Source organism: Erythrolamprus reginae, chromosome 8 (genome assembly GCF_031021105.1).
Source record: "Erythrolamprus reginae isolate rEryReg1 chromosome 8, rEryReg1.hap1, whole genome shotgun sequence".
NCBI classification, from domain to species: domain Eukaryota; kingdom Metazoa; phylum Chordata; class Lepidosauria; order Squamata; family Dipsadidae; genus Erythrolamprus; species Erythrolamprus reginae.
In genome coordinates, this window is record NC_091957.1 from 53,885,144 (window position 1) to 53,907,191 (window position 22,048).

Below are 22,048 nucleotides of genomic sequence, written 5' to 3' on the forward strand. Positions count from 1 at the left end.
CGAAGAAGGCCCACTCTGTGGGACCTAACCGGTCGCTGGGATTCGTGCGGCAGAAGGTGGTCTTTAGGATTGCCCTCCTGCACACCTCTGCCCCCACCCCCATTGTCAAGGCTTGCAAAAGGAGTAATGATAGCTGGGGGGGGAGGAAGGGGTTGGAGCCTTTCTGTTCTGGATCTCCTCATTGGATGACATCATAATTCACATTCCACATCTGGAGCAGGGATGGGCAATAGTGTATAGTTGGATGCTAGGCAGCTCATGTACATTTGGACCCATCGAGGAATCCAGCCCACTTAGAAGACATTACCAAGTCCTGCCAAAGCAGACAGATAGCCTGGAGGCCCGGCTGACCATTGATCCTGATTACAAGTTTTCAAAATAATCACTCTCTCTCTTCAAAACACCTCCACATACCTTCTGAGCTACGCGGTCTCTTCTAAACTCGTTTATTATCCTGTGACTCTGCCCCAACCCGTTTGGACAAATGGCCCTATTTAGGCTGAAAGGTCCTGAGATCATTAACAGGGGGACTGTAAAGTTACCTTCAACAGGTCACCTGGGATTGCCAAAATGTCCTTTGGGGCAGAAGCTTAACATGGGTTGTAAGAATGGGGGCGGGAGGGGGGGGTGTTTCTTTTCTCTTGACCTCTTTGAATGTTTGATTAGTTAACTTGACAGATAGTCTAGCTTTGCTTTACTGTTCCCAACAGATTAATGACCTTGGAAGCCGGTCAAGCAACTTGTTAGCAAAGTTTATTTTTCTTCTTTCCACGACTCTTCAAAACTTTTAAGGCTTCGGAATCTGGAGGGTTTTAAAAGCCTGCTTGAATTGAAATGATGGCACAAAGGGCTATTGTGCTGTTGAAATGAAGCCGGTGGTAGCCTTTTAACGAGTTTGGGGAGTTGTCAAAAACCTGCCAGACCCTTAATGCAAATAATTTTCTCGAGTGCACTTTATTATTAAATGGCAGGGGCTTTTTATGACTCTGGTGGCATAATCGAGGATTTTCTGGATACTTAAAACATACCGTATTTTTTGAAGTATAAGATGCACCTTTTTCCTCCCTAAAAGAGGCTGATAATTTGGGTATGTTTTATACACTAAATTAATAATAATAATAATAATAATTTATTGGATTTGTATGCCGCCCCTCTCCGCAGACTCAGGGTGGCTAACAACAATAATAAACACAACATGTACAATCCAATAATAAAAAACAACTAAAACCCCCTATTATAAAACCAAACATACACACAAACATACCATGCATAACTTGTAATGGCCTAGGGGGAAGAGCTATCTCAACTCTCCCATGCCTGGCGGTATAAATGAGTCTTGAGTAGTTTACGAAAGACAGGGAGGGTGGGGGCAGTTCTAATCTCCGGGGGGAGTTGGTTCCAGAGGGCCGGGGCCGCCACAGAGGAAGGCTCTTCCCCTGGGGCCCGGCAAATGACATTGTTTAGTCGACGGGACCCGGAGAAGGCCAACTCTGAGGGACCTTATCAGTCGCTGGGATTCGTGCGGTAGCAGGCGGTTCCAGAGGTAATCTGGTCCATTGCCATGTAGGGCTTTAAAGGTCATGACCAACACTTTGAATTGTGACCGGAAACTGATCGGCAGCCAATGCAAACCACGGAGTGTTGAAGAAACGTGGGCGAATCTTGGAAGCCCCACGATGGCTCTTGCGGTTGCTAAATTAGCTTTTTTTTCAACCCTAACGATTTTCCCAGCTCTTAACCTTGCAAGCTCTTTCATTGTTACTCTCTGCTAAGAAGGTTTTCCAAGCCCTTAGGGTCTTTGCAGGATTTTTTTCCCATTGCTCTACTTGCTCCGAGTAAGTTTCTTTCCAGCCCTAACCAGGTGCTAACGATGGTCCCAGCTCTTACCAGCTTGCAAGTTCTTTCATTGTTACTCTCTGCGAAGAATGTTTTCCAAACCCTAAGTCTGTGCAGAGTTTTTTTCCATTGCTCTATTTGCTCTGAATGTTTCTTCCCAGGTGCTAATGATGTTCCCAGATCTTACTGGCTTGCAAGCTCTTTCATTGTTACTCTCCGAATAAAGTATTTTTAAAAGCCCTAACCAGGGGATAAAATAATGTGCTGGCTAAGAACATTAGCCAGATAGATTCTTTTCCTTATTTTCCTCCCCAAAAACTGAGGTGCGTCTTATACGCCAAAAATATAGTAGTTGGTGTGTCACTTTTTTTAAGGACATTATTATTATCATTATCATTATTATTATTATTATTATTACTATTACTATTATTATTTATTAGATTTGTATGCCGCCCCTATCCGTAGACTCAGGGGAGCTTACAGCAATGATAAAAACAATATATAAGGACAAATCTAATAGTTAGAATCTAAAATAACAATAATACATTTAAAAAGTCTAAAAAACAAGAAACCCCAATATAAGAAAACATACATACAGTCATATCATACACAAAAAACTACATAGGCCCGGGGGAGATGTTTCAGTTCCCCCACGCTTGACGACAGAGGTGGGTTTTAAGGAGTTTACGAAAGGCAAGGAGGGTGGGGGCAGTTCTAATCTCTGGAGGGAGCTGATTCCAGACGGTCGGGGCCGCCACAGAGAAGGCTCTTCCCCTGGGTCCCGCCAAACGACATTGTTTAGATGACGGGACCCGGAGGAGACCTACTCTGTGGGACCTAACCGGTCGCTGGGATTCGTGCGGCAGAATGCGGTCCTGGAGATATTCTGGTCCGGTGCCATGAAGGGCTTTATAGGTGATGACCAACACTTTGAATTGTGACCTGAAACTGATCGGCAATCAATGCAGACTGCGGAGTGTTGGAGTAACATGGGCGTATTTGGGACAAGCCCATGATTGCTCTCGCAATCATGATAAAATAGTGCAAGTGACACCATGGCATTATCTCTCTCTCTTTTTTTAAATGGTCTGTTTAAACTGCTGCTTGGTTGTCTCCTGCAGATGTGAATGAAAGCAACGCATGAATAATTCCCAAGCTGAGAATTCTAAGAGGAGTAATTAAGTAATGCTTGTCTTTGGGTAATAGGAGTTTCCCTTTGGGATAAAGAAAGTTCGTTCTTCCTTTCCTCTCTGCAATGTCTCTGTTGGCCCTGGGTAAAAAGTACTCGCTTTACGTAGATGCTTTCCTCCTTTGGGAACTCACAAACACGCAACGTTTTGTTTATTTTGCAAGTTAACGCTGGGGACAGTTAAGGTGAAGGTTAAATTCAGATTGATATGCTGGATTTCGTATCACAAGGTGTTGGTAATGACCTTTAAAGCCCTACATGGCAGTGGACCAGAACACCTCCGGAACCGCCTTCTACCGCACGAATCCCAGCGGCCAATAAGGTCCCACAGAGTTGGCCTTCTCCGGGTCCCGTCGACCAAACAATGTCATTTGGCGGGCCCCAGGGGAAGGGCCTTCTCTGTGGCGGCCCCGCCCCTCTGGAATCAACTCCCCCCAGAGATTAGAACAGCCCCCACTCTCCTTGTCTTTTGCAAATTACTTAAGACCCACCTATATCGCCAGGCATGGGGGAACTAAGAAATCCCCCCCAGGCTTTTATATTTTATGTTTGGTATGTATGTGCTGTATGGTTTTAATTGCGGGGGTTTTATATATGTTTTTTAATATTGGATTTGTTTTACTGCTATATTGTTTTATTATTGTTGTGAGCCGCCCCGAGTCTTCGGAGAGGGGTGGCATACAAGTCCAATAAATAATAATAATAATAATAATAATTATTATTATTATTATTATTATTATTATTATTATTATTATTAAATGCACAGGGCTGATGGATGTGGTGTGTTGATCACATAATGCAGGACACAGCTTGCAGTGAAATCTTTCAATCCATCATATGTCATTGCATAGACCATAATACAATATGAGATTTAAAACATTTTATATCGCTCTTTGGTACGAAGGGGGCCAGGACATTTTTGCAGTAAGGGCAACCCATCAGAAAACACAAGTTCACGGGAGGCTAATAATTAACGTGTCCCTCCATTGTACCACAGTAAGTCCTCCAATAGCAAAGAGGTCGCTGGCGAGGAAAGCAGGTGGCTTTGGGCAATCCATCAAGTAATTTTATGCTTTAGTAACCCCTGCACGGCTTTTAGCCACAGCAATATTTCTGTAACAGAGAAATGTAATGGACAGGAAGTACATTTTGTCTAAAAGTCACCTTAACCCTACACAAGTATGCAGCGGTCGGCTACTAGCCAGAACGCTAAATTGCACTCGCCACCACGGCTCGTAAGGGGCCAGCATGATTTTGTTTCTGCACTTGTGGAAGTGGAAAAATCGCACGCAGAGCCGCAGGTGGGCCCTTGTTTCACCGAGCTTTTTTTTTGCTTCCGCGCATGCAGAAACACGGGCACACCTGTGGCTCCATGCGCGATTCTGCTACCCCCACAGGTGCAGAAGCAAAATCACGCTAGCCCCACAAGCACTTACGAGCTGCCTTCTGCTGCACGAATCCCAGCGACCAGTTAGGTCCCACAGAGTGGGCCTTCTCCGGGCCCCGTCAACTAAACAATGTCGCTTGGCGGGACCCAGGGGAAGAGCCTTCTCTGTGGCGGCCCCGGCCCTCTGGAGCCAACTCCCCCCGGAGATTAGAATTGCCCCCACCCTCCTCGCCTTTCATAAGCTTCTTAAAACCCACCTCTGCCGCCAGGCATGGGTGAATTGAGATCCTCTTTCCCCCTAGGCCTCTACAATTTTATGCATGGTATGTCTGTATGTATGTTTGGTTTTACAATAGGGGTTTTTAGCTGTTTATATTGGATTGTCATATGCTGTTTACTACTGTTGTGCCGCCCCGAGTCTGCGGAGAGGGGCGGCATACAAATCCAATAAAATCAATCAAATCAAATCAATCAATTTAGCGTTTCGGCTCGTAGCCCACCGCTGCAAGTATGTGTGCAGGTCTGAAGAACTGAACAGAGTTGGGGGTATTTAATAATAATATAATATTCATTACATTTGTATGCCGCCCCTCTCCGAAGACTCGGGGCGGCTCACAACAATAATAAAAACAATATTCTAGCGAAAACAAATCTAATATTAAAAAAGCCCTTAAAAACCCTATCATGTTTTAAAAGCAAACAACACATACATACCCAAACATAAATATAAAAAAGCCTGGGGGAAAGGTGTCTCAACTCCCCCATGCCTGGCGGTATAGATGGGTCTTGAGTAATTTACGAAAGACAAGGAGGGTCGGGGCAATTCTAATCTCCCGGGGGGAGTTGATTCCAGAGGGCCGGGGCCGCCACAGAGAAGGCTCTTCCCCTGGGGCCCGCCAAACAACATTGTTTAGTCGACGGGTCCCGGAGAAGGCCAACTCTGGGACCTTATTGGTCGCTGGGATTCGTGCGGTAGCAGGCGGTTCCGGAGGTAATCTGGTGCAATGCCATGTAGGGCTTTAAAGGTCATAACCAACACTTTGGGGGGAACCCGTTCAAAATGGATCAATAACTGTTTACATAATTACACAGGTCTACAAAACATAATTTTTGTACTCATCGCAGTTGACCTTGTACTTTTCTGAATCATTTTTTTGTTCTGATTTCAAAAATGTACAGTGATCTCTCGTTTTTCCTGGGGGTTGCGTTCCAAGACCACCTGTGAAAAACGAATTTCCGTGAAGTAGAGAAAATGTTTTTTTTTAATGTATTTCACGAGTATTTGGACTTTTAAAACCCACCCTTTGCATGAAACAGTCATTCTGTAATGTTTCTCAGCTGGAGAATCCTACCAGTTTCTTTAATAGAGTGTAGGAGTATTGTAGAAGAATTTTATGAAATTTTAATGGATTTTAAATTTTCAATGGATTTAAGCCCCACAAAATCCACCAAAGAGGAACCGCGAAGTAGCAAGCGATTACTGTACAGTATATAGTTTTTCTGTAGCAGGTATAGCTTCCATGGAGCAGCCTCATTATTATGAAAAAAGTATATTGAGACTCTAGAAAAAGTGCAGAGAAGAGCAACGAAGATGATGAGGAGACTAGAGGTTAAAACATATGAAGAATGGTTGCAGGAACCGGGCATGGCTAGTTTAATGAAAAGAAGGACCAGGAGAGACATGATAGCAGTGTTCCAATATCTCAGGAGTTGCCGCAAAGAAGATGGAGTCAAGCTATTCTCCAAAGCACCTGAGAAGCAATGGGTGGAAACTAAACAAGGAGAGAAGCAAATTAGAACTAAGGAGGAATTTCCTGACAGTCAGAACGGTTGACCAGTGGAACAGCTGGCCTCCAGAAGTTGTGAAATGTGCAAGAAAAACAACAAACCTCCGAGAGTACCAAGCATCCTTCATTTAGAATAGAATAGAATGGAATTTTTATTGGCCAAGTGTGATTGGACACACAAGGAATTTGTCTTGGTGCATATGCTCTCAGTGTACATAAAATAAAATATACATTTGTCAAGAATCATGTAGTACAACACTTAATGATTGTCATAGGGGTCAAATAAGCAATGAAGAAGCAATATTAATAAAAATCTTAGGATACAAGCAACAAGTTACAGTCATACAGTCAACATGGGAGGAAATGGGTGAAAGGAATGATGAGAAAAACTAGTAGAATAGAAGTGCAGATTTAGTAGAAAGTCTGACAGTGTTGAGGGAATTATTTGTTTAGCAGAGTGATGGCGTTCGGGAAAAAACTGTTCTTGTGTCTAGTTGTCTTGGTGTGCAGGGCTCTGTAGCGACGTTTTGAGGGTAGGAGTTGAAACAGTTTGTGTCCAGGATGCGAGGGGTCAGTAAATATTTTCCCCGCCCTCTTTTTGACTCGTGCAGTACACAGGTCCTCAATGGAAGGCAGGTTGGCAGCCATTGTTTTTTCTGCAGTTCTGATTCTCCTCTGAAGTCTGCGTCGGTCCTGTTGGGTTGCAGCACCAGTAATTTGAACCCAGAGCTACCAGTCATTCTCCTTTATTGCTAAGAGAAGCTTCTTTTTCGCAAGTTGCCAGCTGCAACGTGCTGGGCGTATTCTGTGTGCATCCCAGATTAACCGAGGGCAAACGATGAGAGCAAACAGGCCTAGTTAGTCCAGTCACGTGGGAGCAAGTGATGTAACCTTGCTTGCCTGTTCTGTTCCCGGCCTGCTAAATTCCTTGGGATCCAGTTAGAAGCCAGTTCACTTGAAATGACAACGAAAACAGTGCTGGTGTGAACAGAGGGGAGCCTGACTCATATTATTACATGTTCAGTCCGTGTTATACCAACCCCTGATGCCGACTAGTTTGCTCTTGTTCGCAACTTTATGGTTCTTTTTGCTCTTTCTTTCAAGACCTGTGGAAGGCACACCCTTACATTTCTTTTGTCGGAGTCTCTGCTCTGCGTTGTCGGTTTGTATGATGCTCACTCAGACCTTTCGGCGGCACGTGGTTTTTTAAAAAATGAGTTTTAAAACAGTTTAATAGAAACATAGAAGACTGACGGCAGAAAAAGATCTCATGGTCCATCTAGTCTGCCCTTATACTATTTCCTGTATTTTATCTTACAATGGATCTATGTTCATCCCAGGCATGTTTAAATTCAGTGACTGTGGATTTATCTGCCACGTCTGCTGGAAGTTTGTTCCAAGGATCTACTACTCTTTCAGTGAAATAATATTTTCTCATGTTGCTTTTGATCTTTCCCCCAACTAACTTCAGATTGTGTCCCCTTGTTCTTGTGTTCACTTTCCTATTAAAAACACTTCCCTCCTGAACCTTATTTAACCCTTTAACATATTTAAATGTTTCGATCATGTCCCCCTTTTCCCTTCTGTCCTCCAGACTATACAGATTGAGTTCATTAAGTCTTTCCTGATACGTTTTATGCTTAAGACCTTCCACCATTCTTGTAGCCCGTCTTTAGACCATAATCCTTGAGCCATATGTCGAGTTATGGGAACAGAGTTGCAGGAATCACTGGCTGCACTTCCTAAAATGAAGGGGTCATTTGCTTTCTACATGGCTACCTTTGAAGAAGGGCTCCCCAAACTTGGTCACTTTAAGACTTGCGGACTTCAACTCCCAGAATTCCCCAGTCAGCAAAGATTGAAAGCAGGGCTCCCCAAACTTGGTCACTTTAAGACTTGCGGACTTCAACTCCCAGAATTCCCCAGCCAGCAAAGATTGAAAGCAGGGCTCCCCAAACCTGGTCACTTTAAGACTTGCAGACTTCAGCTCCCAGAATTCCCCAGCCAGCAAAGATTGAAAGCAGGGCTCCCCAAACTTGGTCACTTTAAGACTTGCGGACTTCAACTCCCAGAATTCCCCAGCCAGGACTTCAGCTCCCAGCGATGCTGGCTGGAGAATTCTGGGAGTTGAAGTCCGCAAGTCCGCAAGTCTTAAAATGGCCAAGTTTGGGGAGCCCTGCTTTGAAGAGTGCTCGGAAACTTCAAATAATGCAAAATGCAGCCGCGCGAACAGTCATGGGCCTCCCCAGACATGCCCATATTTCTCCAACACTCCACAGATTGCATTGGTTGCCGATTGGTTTCCAGACACAATTCAAAGTGCTGGTAATGACCTATAACGCCCTACATGGCTTCGGGCCAGATGACCTCCGGGGCCGCCTCCTGCTACTTGAATCCCAGCGACCAGTTAGGTCTCACAGAGTCGGCCTTCTCCGGGTCCCGTCAACCAGACAATGTCACCTTCTCTGTGGGGGCCCCGGCCCTCTGGAATGAGCTTTCCCCTGGAGATTTGTACTGCCCCCACCCTCCTCGCCTCTTGCAAGAGTCTTAAGACTCACTTATAGTCGCCAGGCTTAGGACAATTAGATCTTGGCCCACTGGCCAATAAATGTGATGTATGGTTGAGGTCTGAATTTGTATGATGGATTTTTAATATGTTGGGATTTTAGGTTATTTACTTTTAATTAATTAGATTTGTCTTGGTATTTATTGCTTTATAGTATATGCTGTAAGCTGCCCCGAGTCTTCGGAGAGAGGCAGCATACAAAATCTAATAAATAAATACATACATACATACATACATACATACATACATACATACATACATACATACATACACACACAAATGGAACTGGAAATAAAACAGCCTGTATTATTATGACCCTCTTACAAATATCATTAGTGTGCAATTTGTAGACATTGTAATTTTGGGTGTGTGCTTCAGGTGTCTCCTACATTTGAAAAAGATGGTAATATTGGGAGGGGGGGGGAATGTGAATATTCAATTTTTTTCCCCGTAGGAGAATCAGCTGGAACAGAGGTGAGGAACGCTGGCCCTTGACTTATGGACTTCAAACTCCCAGAATTCCTGAGCCAACTATGCTGGCTCAGGAATTCTGGGAGTTGAAGTTCACAAGTCATTAAAGGGCCAGCGTTCCCCACCTCTGGCCTATAACTTGGGGGAATCTTCTCCTTGGGGAAAAGCCTTGCCTGAGACATGTTAATGATATGTGTCTACGGAGAGGGGCGGCATACAATTCCAATAAATCCAATCAATCAATAAATAAATAAATAAATAAAATTAATAATTGCGTTGATACAGGCATCCAACAACAATTGGGACCAGTTGCTAAGTGAGTAATGTCCGATTTTATGACTATTTTGTGGGTGTGGTTGTGAGTTTTTCAGAAAATCCAACTTCCTTCTCTTTGGCTTTTCTTGTCAAAAGCCCCCTGGGAAGTTTGAAAATAGAGATCACATGAACCTGGAAAGCTGCAACCATTCTAAATCTGTGTCAAGTAAATCTATGTCAATAGGAGTCAAACTATTCTCCAAAGCAAATGAGGGTAGAACAAGAAGCAATGGGTGGAAACTAAACAAGGAGAGAAGCAACTTAGAACTAAGAAGAAATTTCCTGACAGTCAGAACGGTTGATCAGTGGAACAGCTTGCCTCCAGAAGTTGTGAATGCTCCAACACTGGCAGTTTTTCAGCAGATGTTGGATCACCATCTGTCTGAAGAAGTGTAGGGTTTCCTGCCTAAGCAGAAGGTTGGACTAGAAGACCTCCAAGGTCCCTTCCAACTCTGTTGTTGTATTATTATTATTATTATTATTATTATTATTATTATTATTACTATTACTATTATTACTATTATTACTATTATTATTATTATAGTCTTCGGAGAGGGGCGGCATACAAATCTAATTAATAATAATAATAATAATAATAATAATAATAATAATATTGCCTAGAAGAAGGATCAGCTGCTTAAATGACAGCTCTGGAAAACCAGCTGAGTTTATTTTATCCGTAAACATAGACTCAGCTGTTTTCTTTTTTTCTTGAACGTTATTGAATTTTTGCTATCCTTGAGAATAAAATAGGAGGTTTTTAACCTGGGAACCACATCTATTTCTTCTCTATTTTAATTGCTTGATTATTTTATGTTTTTATGATGGAGGCCGCCCAGTCAATCCACTGATTGAAGATAGGCAACAAAAGAAATTCATTAAATTAAATACAATCCTTACCTCTAGGTATTTTTACAGCTTTTTATTGCTTTGTATCTTTTTTTTTTGTAATTTTATTATACCTTTAGCTATTTTTATTGCTTTTTATTGCTTTGCATGTTTTTGTAATTTTATTATACTGTTTTGTGCCGCCCTAGGTCCTTTGGGATTGGGTGGCATAGAAGTCAAATACATACATACATACATACATACATACATACATACATACATACATATTGTATTGCCCTTCATGGCATCGGACCAGGATATCTGCGAGACCGCTTTGGGCCGCATGAATCCCAGCAACCGGTTAGGTCCCACAGAGTGGGCCTTCTCCGGGTCCCGTCGACTAAACAATGTCGTCTGGCGGGACCCAGGGGAAGAGCCTTCTCTGTGGTGGCTCCGATCCTCTGGAACCAGCTCCCCCCAGAGATTAGGATTGCCCCCACCCTCCTTGTCTTTCGTAAACTCCTTAAAACCCACCTCTGCCGTCAGGCATGGGGGAATTGAAACATCTCCCCCTTGCCCATGTAGTTTTTGTGTATGATTCGATTGTGTGTTTGTTTTTTATATATTGGGGTTTCCTTTTTTTGGACTTTTTAATCTAAAACTGTAATTTAGATTTCTAAATATTAGATTTGTTACTATGTACTGTTTTTTACCATTGTTGTGAGCCGCCCCGAGTCTGTGGAGAGGGGCGGCATATAAATCCAATAAATCTAATCTAATCTAATAATTAGTTGTTGCAGGATCTTGCAATAGCTGACCTTTTGCCTTCAAAAGTTGTGGGTATTTCATAACTGGAGGCTTTAGAGAAGTAAAGATGGTCCTCGACTTATGGCGTAGAATTGAGCCAAGAATTTCTGTTGCTGAGTGAAACATTTGTTGTGTGTTTTGCCTTGTTTTATGACCTTTCTTGCCACAGTTGTTAAGCGAATCTTTGTGGTTGTTAAATTAGTACTTTTAAGAAGAGACTGGACTTTGTCTGAAACGGTGTAGGCCAGGGCCTCCTGCTTGAGCAGGGGGTTGGACTAGATGATCTCCAAGGTCCCTTCCAACTCTGTTATTCTGTAAACAATAAGTTAAACTGCAAGTAAAGACACCTTGAATACTGCCTCCCCCCCCCCTGCAATTTATTCTCTTGAAAATAAGAATAAATGTAGTCTAAAGCTTTCAAATCATACATTAATTAAACATAGAAACATAGAAGATTGACAGCAGAAAAAGACCATCTAGTCTGCCCTTATACTATTTCCTGAATTTTATGTTAGGATGGAGATACGTTGATTCCAGGCAGGTTTAAATTCAGTGACTGTGGATTTACCAACCACGTCTGCTGGAAGTTTGTTCCAAGCATCTACTACACTTTTGGCAAAATAATATTTTCTCATCTCTAAAGTAAATACAATCCCTCCCTTTATGTATTAAGAGTAATTGTTGCAAGACCTTGCAATAGCTTCACCTTCACCTTCAGACATTGTGGATGTTTCACCACTGGGGAATTTCAAGGAGAGATTTATTTGTTTTATTTGTTCCATTTCTAGGCCGCCCTTCTGAGATTGGAAAGCCACCTGTCTGAAATGATATATGTTCTGTCGAGCTCTCTGGTAGAATCCTCCCAAAAAATTCACAGATACAAATTTCAGACACACACACGTTTGAAAATTCAAAACAATGTTCTTTATAATGAAAATTCCCCAAGCCCTCTTTTGGTATACCAAAGAGCACTGGTCTCCAAACAAACTGGTAATTTGTACAAGTCCCTTATCAGTTCTGTGATATTTAGCTTGCAGCTGTGAGGCAATTCACAGTCCTTCTTCTTTCACAAAGTGAAACACACTTTGCTCTGGTTTAGTTTCAAAGCAGGGAAAAATCAGCACACAAAAGGTCCAAGTCAGCAAAGCAGTCATGAAACACAATGGAGCAGATAATCCTCCACAAAGGCCAAACCCACAGGCTGCTATTTATAGCAGCTAATCGCCACAGCCCCACCCAACCACAGGTGGCCTCATTTTCTTTTATAATAATCTCTCAGTTGTTGCTGCCTATGCATCGCTCTCCGCATGCGTGGCTGTATCATTAACTCTTGTTCTGAATCCAAGGAGGAGCTAGATAATTGATCTCCTTCTGAGCTGTCTGCCCCACTCTCCTCTTCCCTGTCACTCATGTCTTCTTGGTCAGAGGAGCCTTCATCATCAGATTCCACCGAGGGCAAAACAGGCCTGCAGCATGTGGATGTCTCCCCCACATCCACAGTCCTTGGGGCAGGAGCTGGGCCAGAGCTAACCACAACAGATATAGGGCAGTGATGGCGAACCTATGGACTAGTTGAACTCCAAAGTCCCTTCCAACTCTCTAATTAGTAAGGTAAACTGTTGTTTAAAAGACTTTGAATGCTCTCGCCCTCTCTACAATTTATCCTTGGGATGAAGGAAAAAATAAGACTGAATGTAGCATAAATCTTTCCGATCATAAATGTTTATTCTCTGCGAACACCTGGGCCAATATTACTCAAGCCTGTGCTTGTGATGTGAATCAGATGCCTAATTAATTACGAGAAGTCGCTCTGCTCCCATAAGCTTTAAGATGGAGATGAACCTGGCTGGATTTCACCTACCGAAGCTTTCTTGTTGGTTGAGCTAAAGTTGTTGGTTGAGCCGGAGTTGCAAGGACGAAGGGTCATAAAAAATAGCCTGAGGATGTTCACATGAAGGTTGAAACTTGTTCCTCTGCTTAAATGAAGCTATTCTGCTGGATCAACAGAAACCCAACAGGTCATGTTTAAATTGCTATTGGCTGCATAGCTAGAAGTATAACAAGCAGGAAGAGGGAGATTGTGATTCCGCTGTATAGAGCGCTGGGGAGACCCCATTTGGAATACTGGGTTCAGTTCTGGAGAACTCACCTGCAAAAAGATATGGACAAAATTGAACGGGTCCAAAGACGGACTACAAGAATGGTGGAAGGTCTTAAGCATCAAACCTCTCAGGAAAGACTTCATGGACTGAATCTTAAAAATGTTAAAGGGTTAAATAAGGTTCAGGAGGGAAGTGTTTTTAATAGGAAAGAGAACACAAGAACAAGGGGGCACAACCTGAGGTTAGTTGGGGGAAAGATCAGATGCAACGTGAGAAAATATTATTTGACTGAGTAGTAGACACTTGGAACAAACTTCCAACAGACGTGGTTGGTAAATCCGCAGGAACTGAATTTAAACATGCCTGGGATAAACATATACCCATCCTGAGATAAAATAAAGGAAATAGTATAAGGGCAGACTAGATGGACCATGAGGTCTTTTTCTGCCGTCAATCTTCTATGTTTCAAAATAAAGGGACAACTTTCATCAAACAGTTTTGCAGTCTTACTTCTTTTCAGACTTTTTTCAAACTGCGCAATAGGATTCTGTGGTCCAAAAGGAACAAAGCTACCATATTTTTGGAGTATAAGACGCACCTTATACTTTTTGGGTGGAGGAAAATGGGGGGCGGGGGGGATCTACCTCTCAGGCATTCATCTGTCTAGCACCTTAGTCTGCTCAGCTTCAGGACATTATTTTATCCCCTGGTTAGGGCAGTATAGTGGACCCTTGTGACTTGGAACTGTCCCTAAACAAATAGTTGGACTTCAGATTCTGTAGCAAGGAAGAAATACAGTGGTACCTCTACCCAAGAACACCTCTATTTACAAACCTTTCTAGATAAGAACCAGGTGTTCAAGATTTTTTTGCCTCTTCTCAAGAACCATTTTCCACTTACAAACCCGAGCCTCCGAAACTTGTAATCGGAAAAGGCAGAGGGAAGCCTCCGTGGGGCCTCTCTAGGAATCTCCTGGGAGGAAACAGACCCGGAAAAGGCGGGGCATAGCCTCCATGGGATCTCTCTAGGAATCTTCTGGGAGGACACAGGCCCAGAAAAGGCGGGGAGAAGCCTCCGTGGGGCCTCTCTAGGAATCTCCTGGGAGGACACAGGGCCGGAAAAGGTGGGGAGAAGCCTCTGTGGGGCCTCTCTAGGAATCTCTTGGGAGGACAGAGCCAGAAAAGGCGGGGAGAAGCCTCCGTGGGGCCTCTCTAGAAATCTCCTGGAAGGAAACAGGGCCAGAAAAGGCGGGGCAAACCCTCCATGAGATCTCTCTAGGAATCTCCTGGGAGGACACAGGCCCAAAAAAGGCAGGGAGAAGCCTCCGTGGGGCCTCTCTAGGAATCACCTGGAAGGAAACAGGGCCGAAAAAGGCAGGGAGAAGCCTCCGTGGGGCCTCTCTAGGAATCTCCTAGGAGGACACAGGCCCAGAAAAGGCGGGGAGAAGCCTCCGTGGGGCCTCTCTAGGAATCTCCTGGGATGAAACAGGGCCTCCACCCTCCCTGTGGTTTCCCCAATCGCAAGCATTATTTGCTTTTACATTGATACCTATGGGAAAAATTGCTTCTTCTTACAAACTTTTCTAATTTAGAACCTGGTCACGGAACGAATTAAGTTCGTAAGTAGAGGGACCACTGTAGTTGGACTTGGGATTCTGTAGCAAGGAAGAAATAACGCCTGATTGAAGCCAGATAACATAATTCTTTCATGTTTCATATGGTCCTCGTTTTGTTCTGGTTAATGAAACGAGGCATCTGCAAGTAGCATAGTTAAAATATGCCGTTCGGTTTGGAGCTGAAAATCTTTACGAGACAACTGCATATGATGAAAGGCATTTATGCTCATCACACCTGCGTTTTTAAATGGGTAGAATGAATGCCCAGGAGATAATAACAGATGCAGAATAAATATTTATCTGGTGAAATCGCCAGTTCGAAGATCTTATCAGCTTTGGTACCTGGAGCCTACAGTACCCTTCCTTGGATAGGTTTCAAAGTTCAGAGCGGTGGCATTGGCCAATCTCTGCTAACCTTGAGCAACAGGTATTTTGCCTCTGAAGAAATCGAAGCAGAAGAGTCCCTCCACAGACTTGGGTTCGTTTTAAAGGCCGCTGGAATAAATGGGAGGTGTGACCGAGGGGTTTTCCCTGTTAAGCTGACCTATATTTATTTATTTGTTTGTTTGTTTATTCATTCGTTCGTTCAACTTCTATGCCGCCCAATCCCGAGGAATCGGGGCAGTTTACAACAACAGCATGAATACAATAAATAGATACAAAATAGTTTTTAAAAAGTCAAACGTTATCTAAGGCTAAAACATTAACAAACTAAAACCTCTTTTAAAAAGTTATTATAAGAAATGGCGGTCACGCTCATATACATACACACCATTCATACAATTGGCCATCGAAGATGTAAATTTATGGGCCCCCAGGCCTGCCGGCAAAGCCAGGTCTTCGTGGCCTTGCGAAAGGCCAGCAGGGTGGGAGCAGTATGGACATCGGGGGGGGGTAGTTGGTTCCATAGAGCCGGGGCCACCACAGAGAAGGCCCTCCATGTGGTCCCGCCTACCTGCATTGCTTAGTCAATGGGACCTGGGGGAGGCCAGCTCTGTGTGCTCTTATTGGTCTCTGGGAGGTATGCAGTATATTCAGGTGGTCTTACAACAGGTTGTTTAAACGTCTGTGGGGATTCTCCATCATCCAGGTCTTGGTTCAATTCAGTTCAGTTCAATTTATTGGATTTATAAGCCACCCATCTCCAGAATGGACTCTGGGGCAGCGTATAACAATAAAAAACAGTATACAGTGGTACCTCTACCTACGAACGCCTCTACTTACGAACTTTTCTAGATAAGAACTGGGCGTTAAATATTTTTTTGCCTCTTCTCAAGAACCATTTTCCACTTACGAACCTGAGCCTCCAAGACTGTAACTGGAAAAGGCAGGGGGAAGCCTCCGTGGGGCCTCTAGGAATCTCCTGGGAGGAAACAGGGCCGGAAAAGGTGGGGAGAAGCCTCTGTGGGGCCTCTCTAGGAATCTCCTGGGAGGAAACAGGGCCGGAAAAGGCAGTGAGAAGCCTCCGTGGGGCCTCTCTAGGAATCTCCTGGGAGGAAACAGGGCCGGAAAAGGCAGGGAGAAGCCTCCATGGGACCTCTCTAGGAATCTCCCGGGAGGAAACGGGGCCGAAAAAGGTGGGGAGAAGCCTCCATGGGGCCTCTTTAAGAATCTCCTGGGAGGAAACAGGGCTGGAAAAGGCAGGGAGAAGCCTCCGTGGGGCCTCTTTAAGAATCTCCTGGGAGGAAACAGGGCTGGAAAAGGCAGTGAGAAGCCTCCGTGGGGCCTCTCTAGGAATCTCCTGGGAGGAAACAGGGCCGGAAAAGGCAGGGAGAAGCCTCCATGGGACCTCTCTAGGAATCTCCCGGGAGGAAACGGGGCCGAAAAAGGTGGGGAGAAGCCTCCATGGGGCCTCTTTAAGAATCTCCTGGGAGGAAACGGCTGGAAAAGGCAGGGAGAAGCCTCCGTGGGGCCTCTCTAGGAATCTCCTGGTAGGAAACAGGGCCTCCCCCCTGGCCGGCACACACATCCACGTTGGAGCTGAGCGAGGGCAACGGCTCGTGTGGCAGCAGATATGTTCGCCATCACTGTCCTAAGCAATGATTAGGCCAAACCTTTGTTCTTTCTCTCCGCGTAGGAAGGCTGCATCGGCACCATCCTGTCATTTTAATCAGTGGTGAAGAGATGTAGCGGGTATAATGGGAGTAACGGACACAATCCTTCCTTTGAACCGAGCAACCGTCGAGTTACCGCGGCAAGACAATGCTTTGGTTTCAGTGGGGGACAAGCGCCCCATCGTTTGCCCCGGTCACATGCTGTTGCGAGGATGCCTCTGCTCCGTCGTCCATATGATTTTGAAAAACAATCCAGTCCCTTTAACGAGGCGGAGACAGCTGTCCGTCTGTCCCGAAGACGGAGAAGTTGATATTAGTTGTAAACGGGTTGTTAGAATGCTGGTGAAAGAATCCGTTTTCACTGAAATAGATCAGAGCTGCTTTGTTTGCAATTCTGGTGAGGAGCTGAAGGGAGACAAACGAGAGCCCTGGTGACATTACCTAGCTTGGCAATGAGACGTCTGCACGGGACCAGCCACAGTCCTCCTCCTCCTCCTCTTCTTCTCAGCCATTTCACAAACCTCCACTCTCTTCTGGCGCTGATGATGCTACCTAGTTTGGTAATGAAATGTCTCCAAGGAAACGAGCGTGTTTAGACAGCACCAAGGGCCCCACAGTCGTCTCCCATCTCTTCCATTCAACAAACCCCACTCCCTTCCAGCACTGATGGCGTTGCCCAGTTTGGGTAATGAGACGTCTGCAAGAAAGCAGTCAGGCTGATATGGAAATGGCTTGTTCATATATTTCTGAAAAGAAGCAAAAAGTTGTGATTTGATGTTAATGCCTTATTTTAGTGTGACAGAGTCCAAAGTCAATGCTCCTTTCCTTTCCTTCCCTTTTTTTTCCCCTTTCCTTCCCTTCTTTTTTCCTTTCCTTCCCTTCTTTTTTCCTTTCCTTTCTTTCTCTTCTTTTTTCCTTTCCTTCTTTTTTTGTTCGCTTCCCTTTCCTTCCCTTCTTTTTCCTTTCTTTTCCTTCTTTTTTCCTTTCTTCCCCTTCTTTTTTCCTTTCCTTTCCTTCACTTTTTTCCTTCCCTTCCCTTCTTTTTTCCTTTCCTTTCTTTCTCTTCTTTTTTCCTTCCCTTCTTTTTCCTTTCTTTTCCTTCTTTTTTCCTTTCCTTCCCTTCTTTTTTCCTTTCCTTTCTTTCTCTTCTTTTTTCCTTCCCTTCTTTTTCCTTTCCTTCCCTTCTTTTTTCCTTTCCTTCCCTTCTTTTTTCCTTTCCTTTCTTTCTCTTCTTTTTTCCTTTCCTTCTTTTTTCGTTCGCTTCCCTTTCCTTCCCTTCTTTTTCCTTTCTTTTCCTTCTTTTTTCCTGTCCTCCCCTTCTTTTTTCCTTTCCTTTCCTTCACTTTTTTCCTTCCCTTCCCTTCTTTTTTCCTTTTCTTTCCTTCCCTTCCCTTCTTTTTCCTTTTCTTTCTTTCTCTTGTTTTTCCCTTTCCTTCCCTTCCCTACTTTTTTCCTTCCCTTTCCTCTTCTTCTTTTTCCCTTTCCTTTCCTTCCCTTCCCTTCTTTTTCCTTTCCTTTCTTTTTTCCTTCCCTTTCCTTCCCTTTTCTTCTTTTTTCCTTCCCTCCCCTTCCCTTCCCCTCCCCATTACCTCCCCACTACTTTCCTATACTTTTGTATTTTACATTACTTTATAACTCCATAAAAAAAATATTAAGGAGGAAAAAGAAAGCCGCCAAGCTTAGAGAGAGCGCCAGGGAGCCCCTCATACTTCTAAAGACATGGGTCTGCGGACTCCTTGGGTTTTCATCTGATACGGAATACAAAAGAGAAGCCGGAACCAGCTGAATAATCCCTGCCCATTTGTGACGGACACTTTCAAGATAGTGCGAAATTAATTCGCCCGGCCCTTATACAGATAAGGCGAGTTGGAAACTCTTTTAAGCCTGGCACCAGAGGTGGTAATCTGTGCCACGGCACAACTGGCACACTTTCGATTAAATGTTCCCAGAAAGATAATTGCATTCATTTAAATGGAGCTAGATTGCAAAACTGGTAGCGGGGTGTGCAAGGGATATTCTAGAAAAACCTTACAGATCAAACAAGTCATTCCTGCTCCTATTAGAGTGGTACCTCTACTTACGAACTTCATTTGTTTCGGGACCAGGTTCTTAAGTAGAAAATAGCGTGACAATAGCACCTGAGGAAAAAAAGGTTTGCCATCGTTGGCCTAGAGCAGTGTTTCCCAACCTTGGCAACTTGAAGATATTTATTTATTTTTATTTATTGTTAGAGTTGAAAGGGACCATGAAGGCCATCGAGTTCAACCCCCTGCCCAAGCAGGAACCCTATAGCACACCAGTCAAGTGGCAGTTCAATCTTCTCTTTAAAATGTCCAGAGTGTTGGAGTTCACAACGTCCGCTGGTAGGTTGTTCCATTGGTTGATCGCTCTGACCGTCAGGAAGTTCCTCCTTATCTCCATGTTGAATCTCCTTGGTCAGCTTCCAGCCGTTGTTCCTCGTCAGGCCCTCTGGTGCCCTGAAGAATAAAGTGATCCCCTCCTCTCTGTGACATCCCCTTGTATACTTGTAGACTGCTATCATGTCCGCTCTGGCCCTCCTTTTCTCTAGGCTATCCATGCCCAGTTCCCTCAGTCTCTCTTCGTAAGTCTTGGTTTCCAATCCCTTAATCATCTTGGTTGCTCTTTTCTGCACCTTCTCCAGAGTTTCAATGTCTCTTTTGAAGTGTGGTGACCAGAACTGAATACAGTACTCCAGGTGTGGTCGGACCAGGGCGTAGTAGAGTGGTATTAAGACTTCCCTGGTCTTGGAGTGTATTCCACTGTTGATGCAGTTTAGGATTGTGTTGGCTTTTTTAACTGCTGCTGCACATTGTTGGCTCATGTTTAGTTGATTGTGCACCAAGACTCCGAGGTCTCTTTCGCAGTCGCTACTGCTAAGAGGGGTTTCTCCCAGGTTGTATGTGGTCCAGGGTTTTTTCTGCCTAGGTGAAGGACTTTGCTCTTGTCCATGTTCAACATCATTTTCTTGGTGTGGGCCCACTGTGTTAGTCTGTCTAGGTCTTTCTGTAATTTGAGCCTGTCTTCTAGGGTATTGGCTACCCCTGCCAGCTTGGTGTCGTCTGCGAATTTGATCAGTTTATTTATTTATTTATTTATTTATTATTTGGATTTGTATGCCGCCCCTCTCCGAAGACTCTTCTATTCCCTCGTCCAAGTCGTTGATGGAAATGTTGAAGAGCACAGGGCCCATTCGCTGGCTGGGGAATTCTGGGAGTTGAAGTCCAAATATCTTCAAGTTGTCAAGGTTGGGAAACACTGGCTTAGAGCTTTGAGACTCTCCCTGATACCTCTCTGATTCTAGAATGGAGTGGAATGGAATAGAATAGTAATATTGGAATGAAGAATAGAATAGAATTCTTTATTCTGGGTGAGATCATCCAAGGGCATGCGGTGAGGTATCATCAATATGCCGATGATCCCCAGTTATACATCTCCACCCCATGTCCAGTCAACGAAGCAGTGGAAGTGATGTGCCAGTGCCTGGAGGCTGTTGGGGCCTGGATGGGTGTCAACAAACTCAAACTCAACCCAGACAAGACGGAGTGGCTGTGGGTCCTGCCTCCCAAGGACAATTCCATCTGTCCGTCCATTACCCTGGGGGGAGAATCATTGACCCCCTCAGAGAGGGTTCGCAACTTGGGCGTCCTCCTCGATCCACAGCTCACATTAGAGAAACACCTTTCAGCTGTGGTGAGGGGGGCATTCGCCCAGGTTCGCCTGGTGTACCAGTTGCAACCCTATTTGGACCAGGAGTCACTACTCACAGTCACTCATGCCCTCATCACCTCGAGGCTCGACTACTGTAACGCTCTCTACATGGGGCTACCTTTGAAAAGTGTTCGGAAACTTCAGATCATGCAGGATGCAGCTGCGAGAGCAATCATGGGCTTTCCCAAATATGCCCATGTTACACCAACACTCCGCAGTCTGCATTGGTTGCCGATCAGTTTCCGGTCACAATTCAAAGTGTTGGTTATGACCTATAAAGCCCTTCATGGCACCGGACCAGAATATCTCAGGGACCGCCTTCTGCTGCAGGAATCCCAGCGACCAGTTAGGTCCCACAGAGTGGGTCTTCTCCGGGTCACGTCAACCAAACAATGTCGCTTGGCGGGACCCAGAGGAAGAGCCTTGTCTATGGTGGCCCCAACCCTCTGGAATCAACTCCCCCCAGAGATTAGAATTGCCCCCACCCTCCTTGCCTTTCGTAAGCTGCTTAAAACCCACCTCTGCCGCCAGGCATGGGGGAACTAAGATACACTTTCCCCCTAGGCCTTTACAATTTTATGTATGGTATGTTTGTATGTATGATTGGTTTTTATATAATGGGTTTTTAACTGTTTTTTTAGTATTGGATTTTGTTGTACTGTTTTACTGCTGTTGTTAGCTGCCCCGAGTCTGCGGAGAGGGGCGGCATACAAATCCAATAAATAATAATAATTGTATGCCGCCCCTCTCCGCACCAAGTGTGATTGGACACACAAGGAATTGCCCTCTCCAGCCATTGAATTATGGGTGTGGGCACTCGCGCATGCACAATAGTGTGTATACACTACACCCGAAGGGGAAGTAAAGGTTCGCCGTCACTGACCTATAACAGCGCTCCAACCTTTCCTCTCTCCCAGGGACGGGAAACACGGTGGCCATCATGATCAGCTACGCCAAAGGCCGGGAGATCCTTCAGAAGATCCAAAAGGGCTACCAAGTCACCATGGCTATCGAAGTCGGCAAAAAGCATGGGTCATGGATGAACAACTACTCCATTTTCTTCGTCTCGGTCTCCTTCTTCATCGTCACGGCTGCCACGGTGGGATACTTCATCTTTTATTCCGCTCGAAGGCTCCGGGTCGCGAGGGCCCAGAACAGGAGACAGGTGAGTCGTGTCGTTCCGTACTCCCTGTTGTCAAACTAGCTCTTTTTTATTATTTATTTTATTGCTGTATTTTTAGGAGTATAAGACGCACCGGAGTATAAGACGCACCTTAGTTTTTGGGGAGGAAAATAGGGGGAAAACTCTGCTTACCAGGTATTAATCTGGCTAGCATCCTTAGTCTGGTCAGTTTCAGCACA

At 44.6% G+C, this 22,048-nt stretch overlaps 1 protein-coding gene across 1 annotated transcript in view; it reads left to right on the forward strand.

Annotated features, from left to right (window-relative positions):
- Positions 1–22,048, forward strand: part of LOC139171592 (RPA-related protein RADX-like) — a 92,916-nt gene that overhangs the window by 53,953 nt on the left and 16,915 nt on the right. Inside the window, 1 exon segment of the mRNA XM_070759945.1 lies at positions 21,604–21,851. Coding sequence (XP_070616046.1) covers positions 21,604–21,851 — 248 coding nt within the window.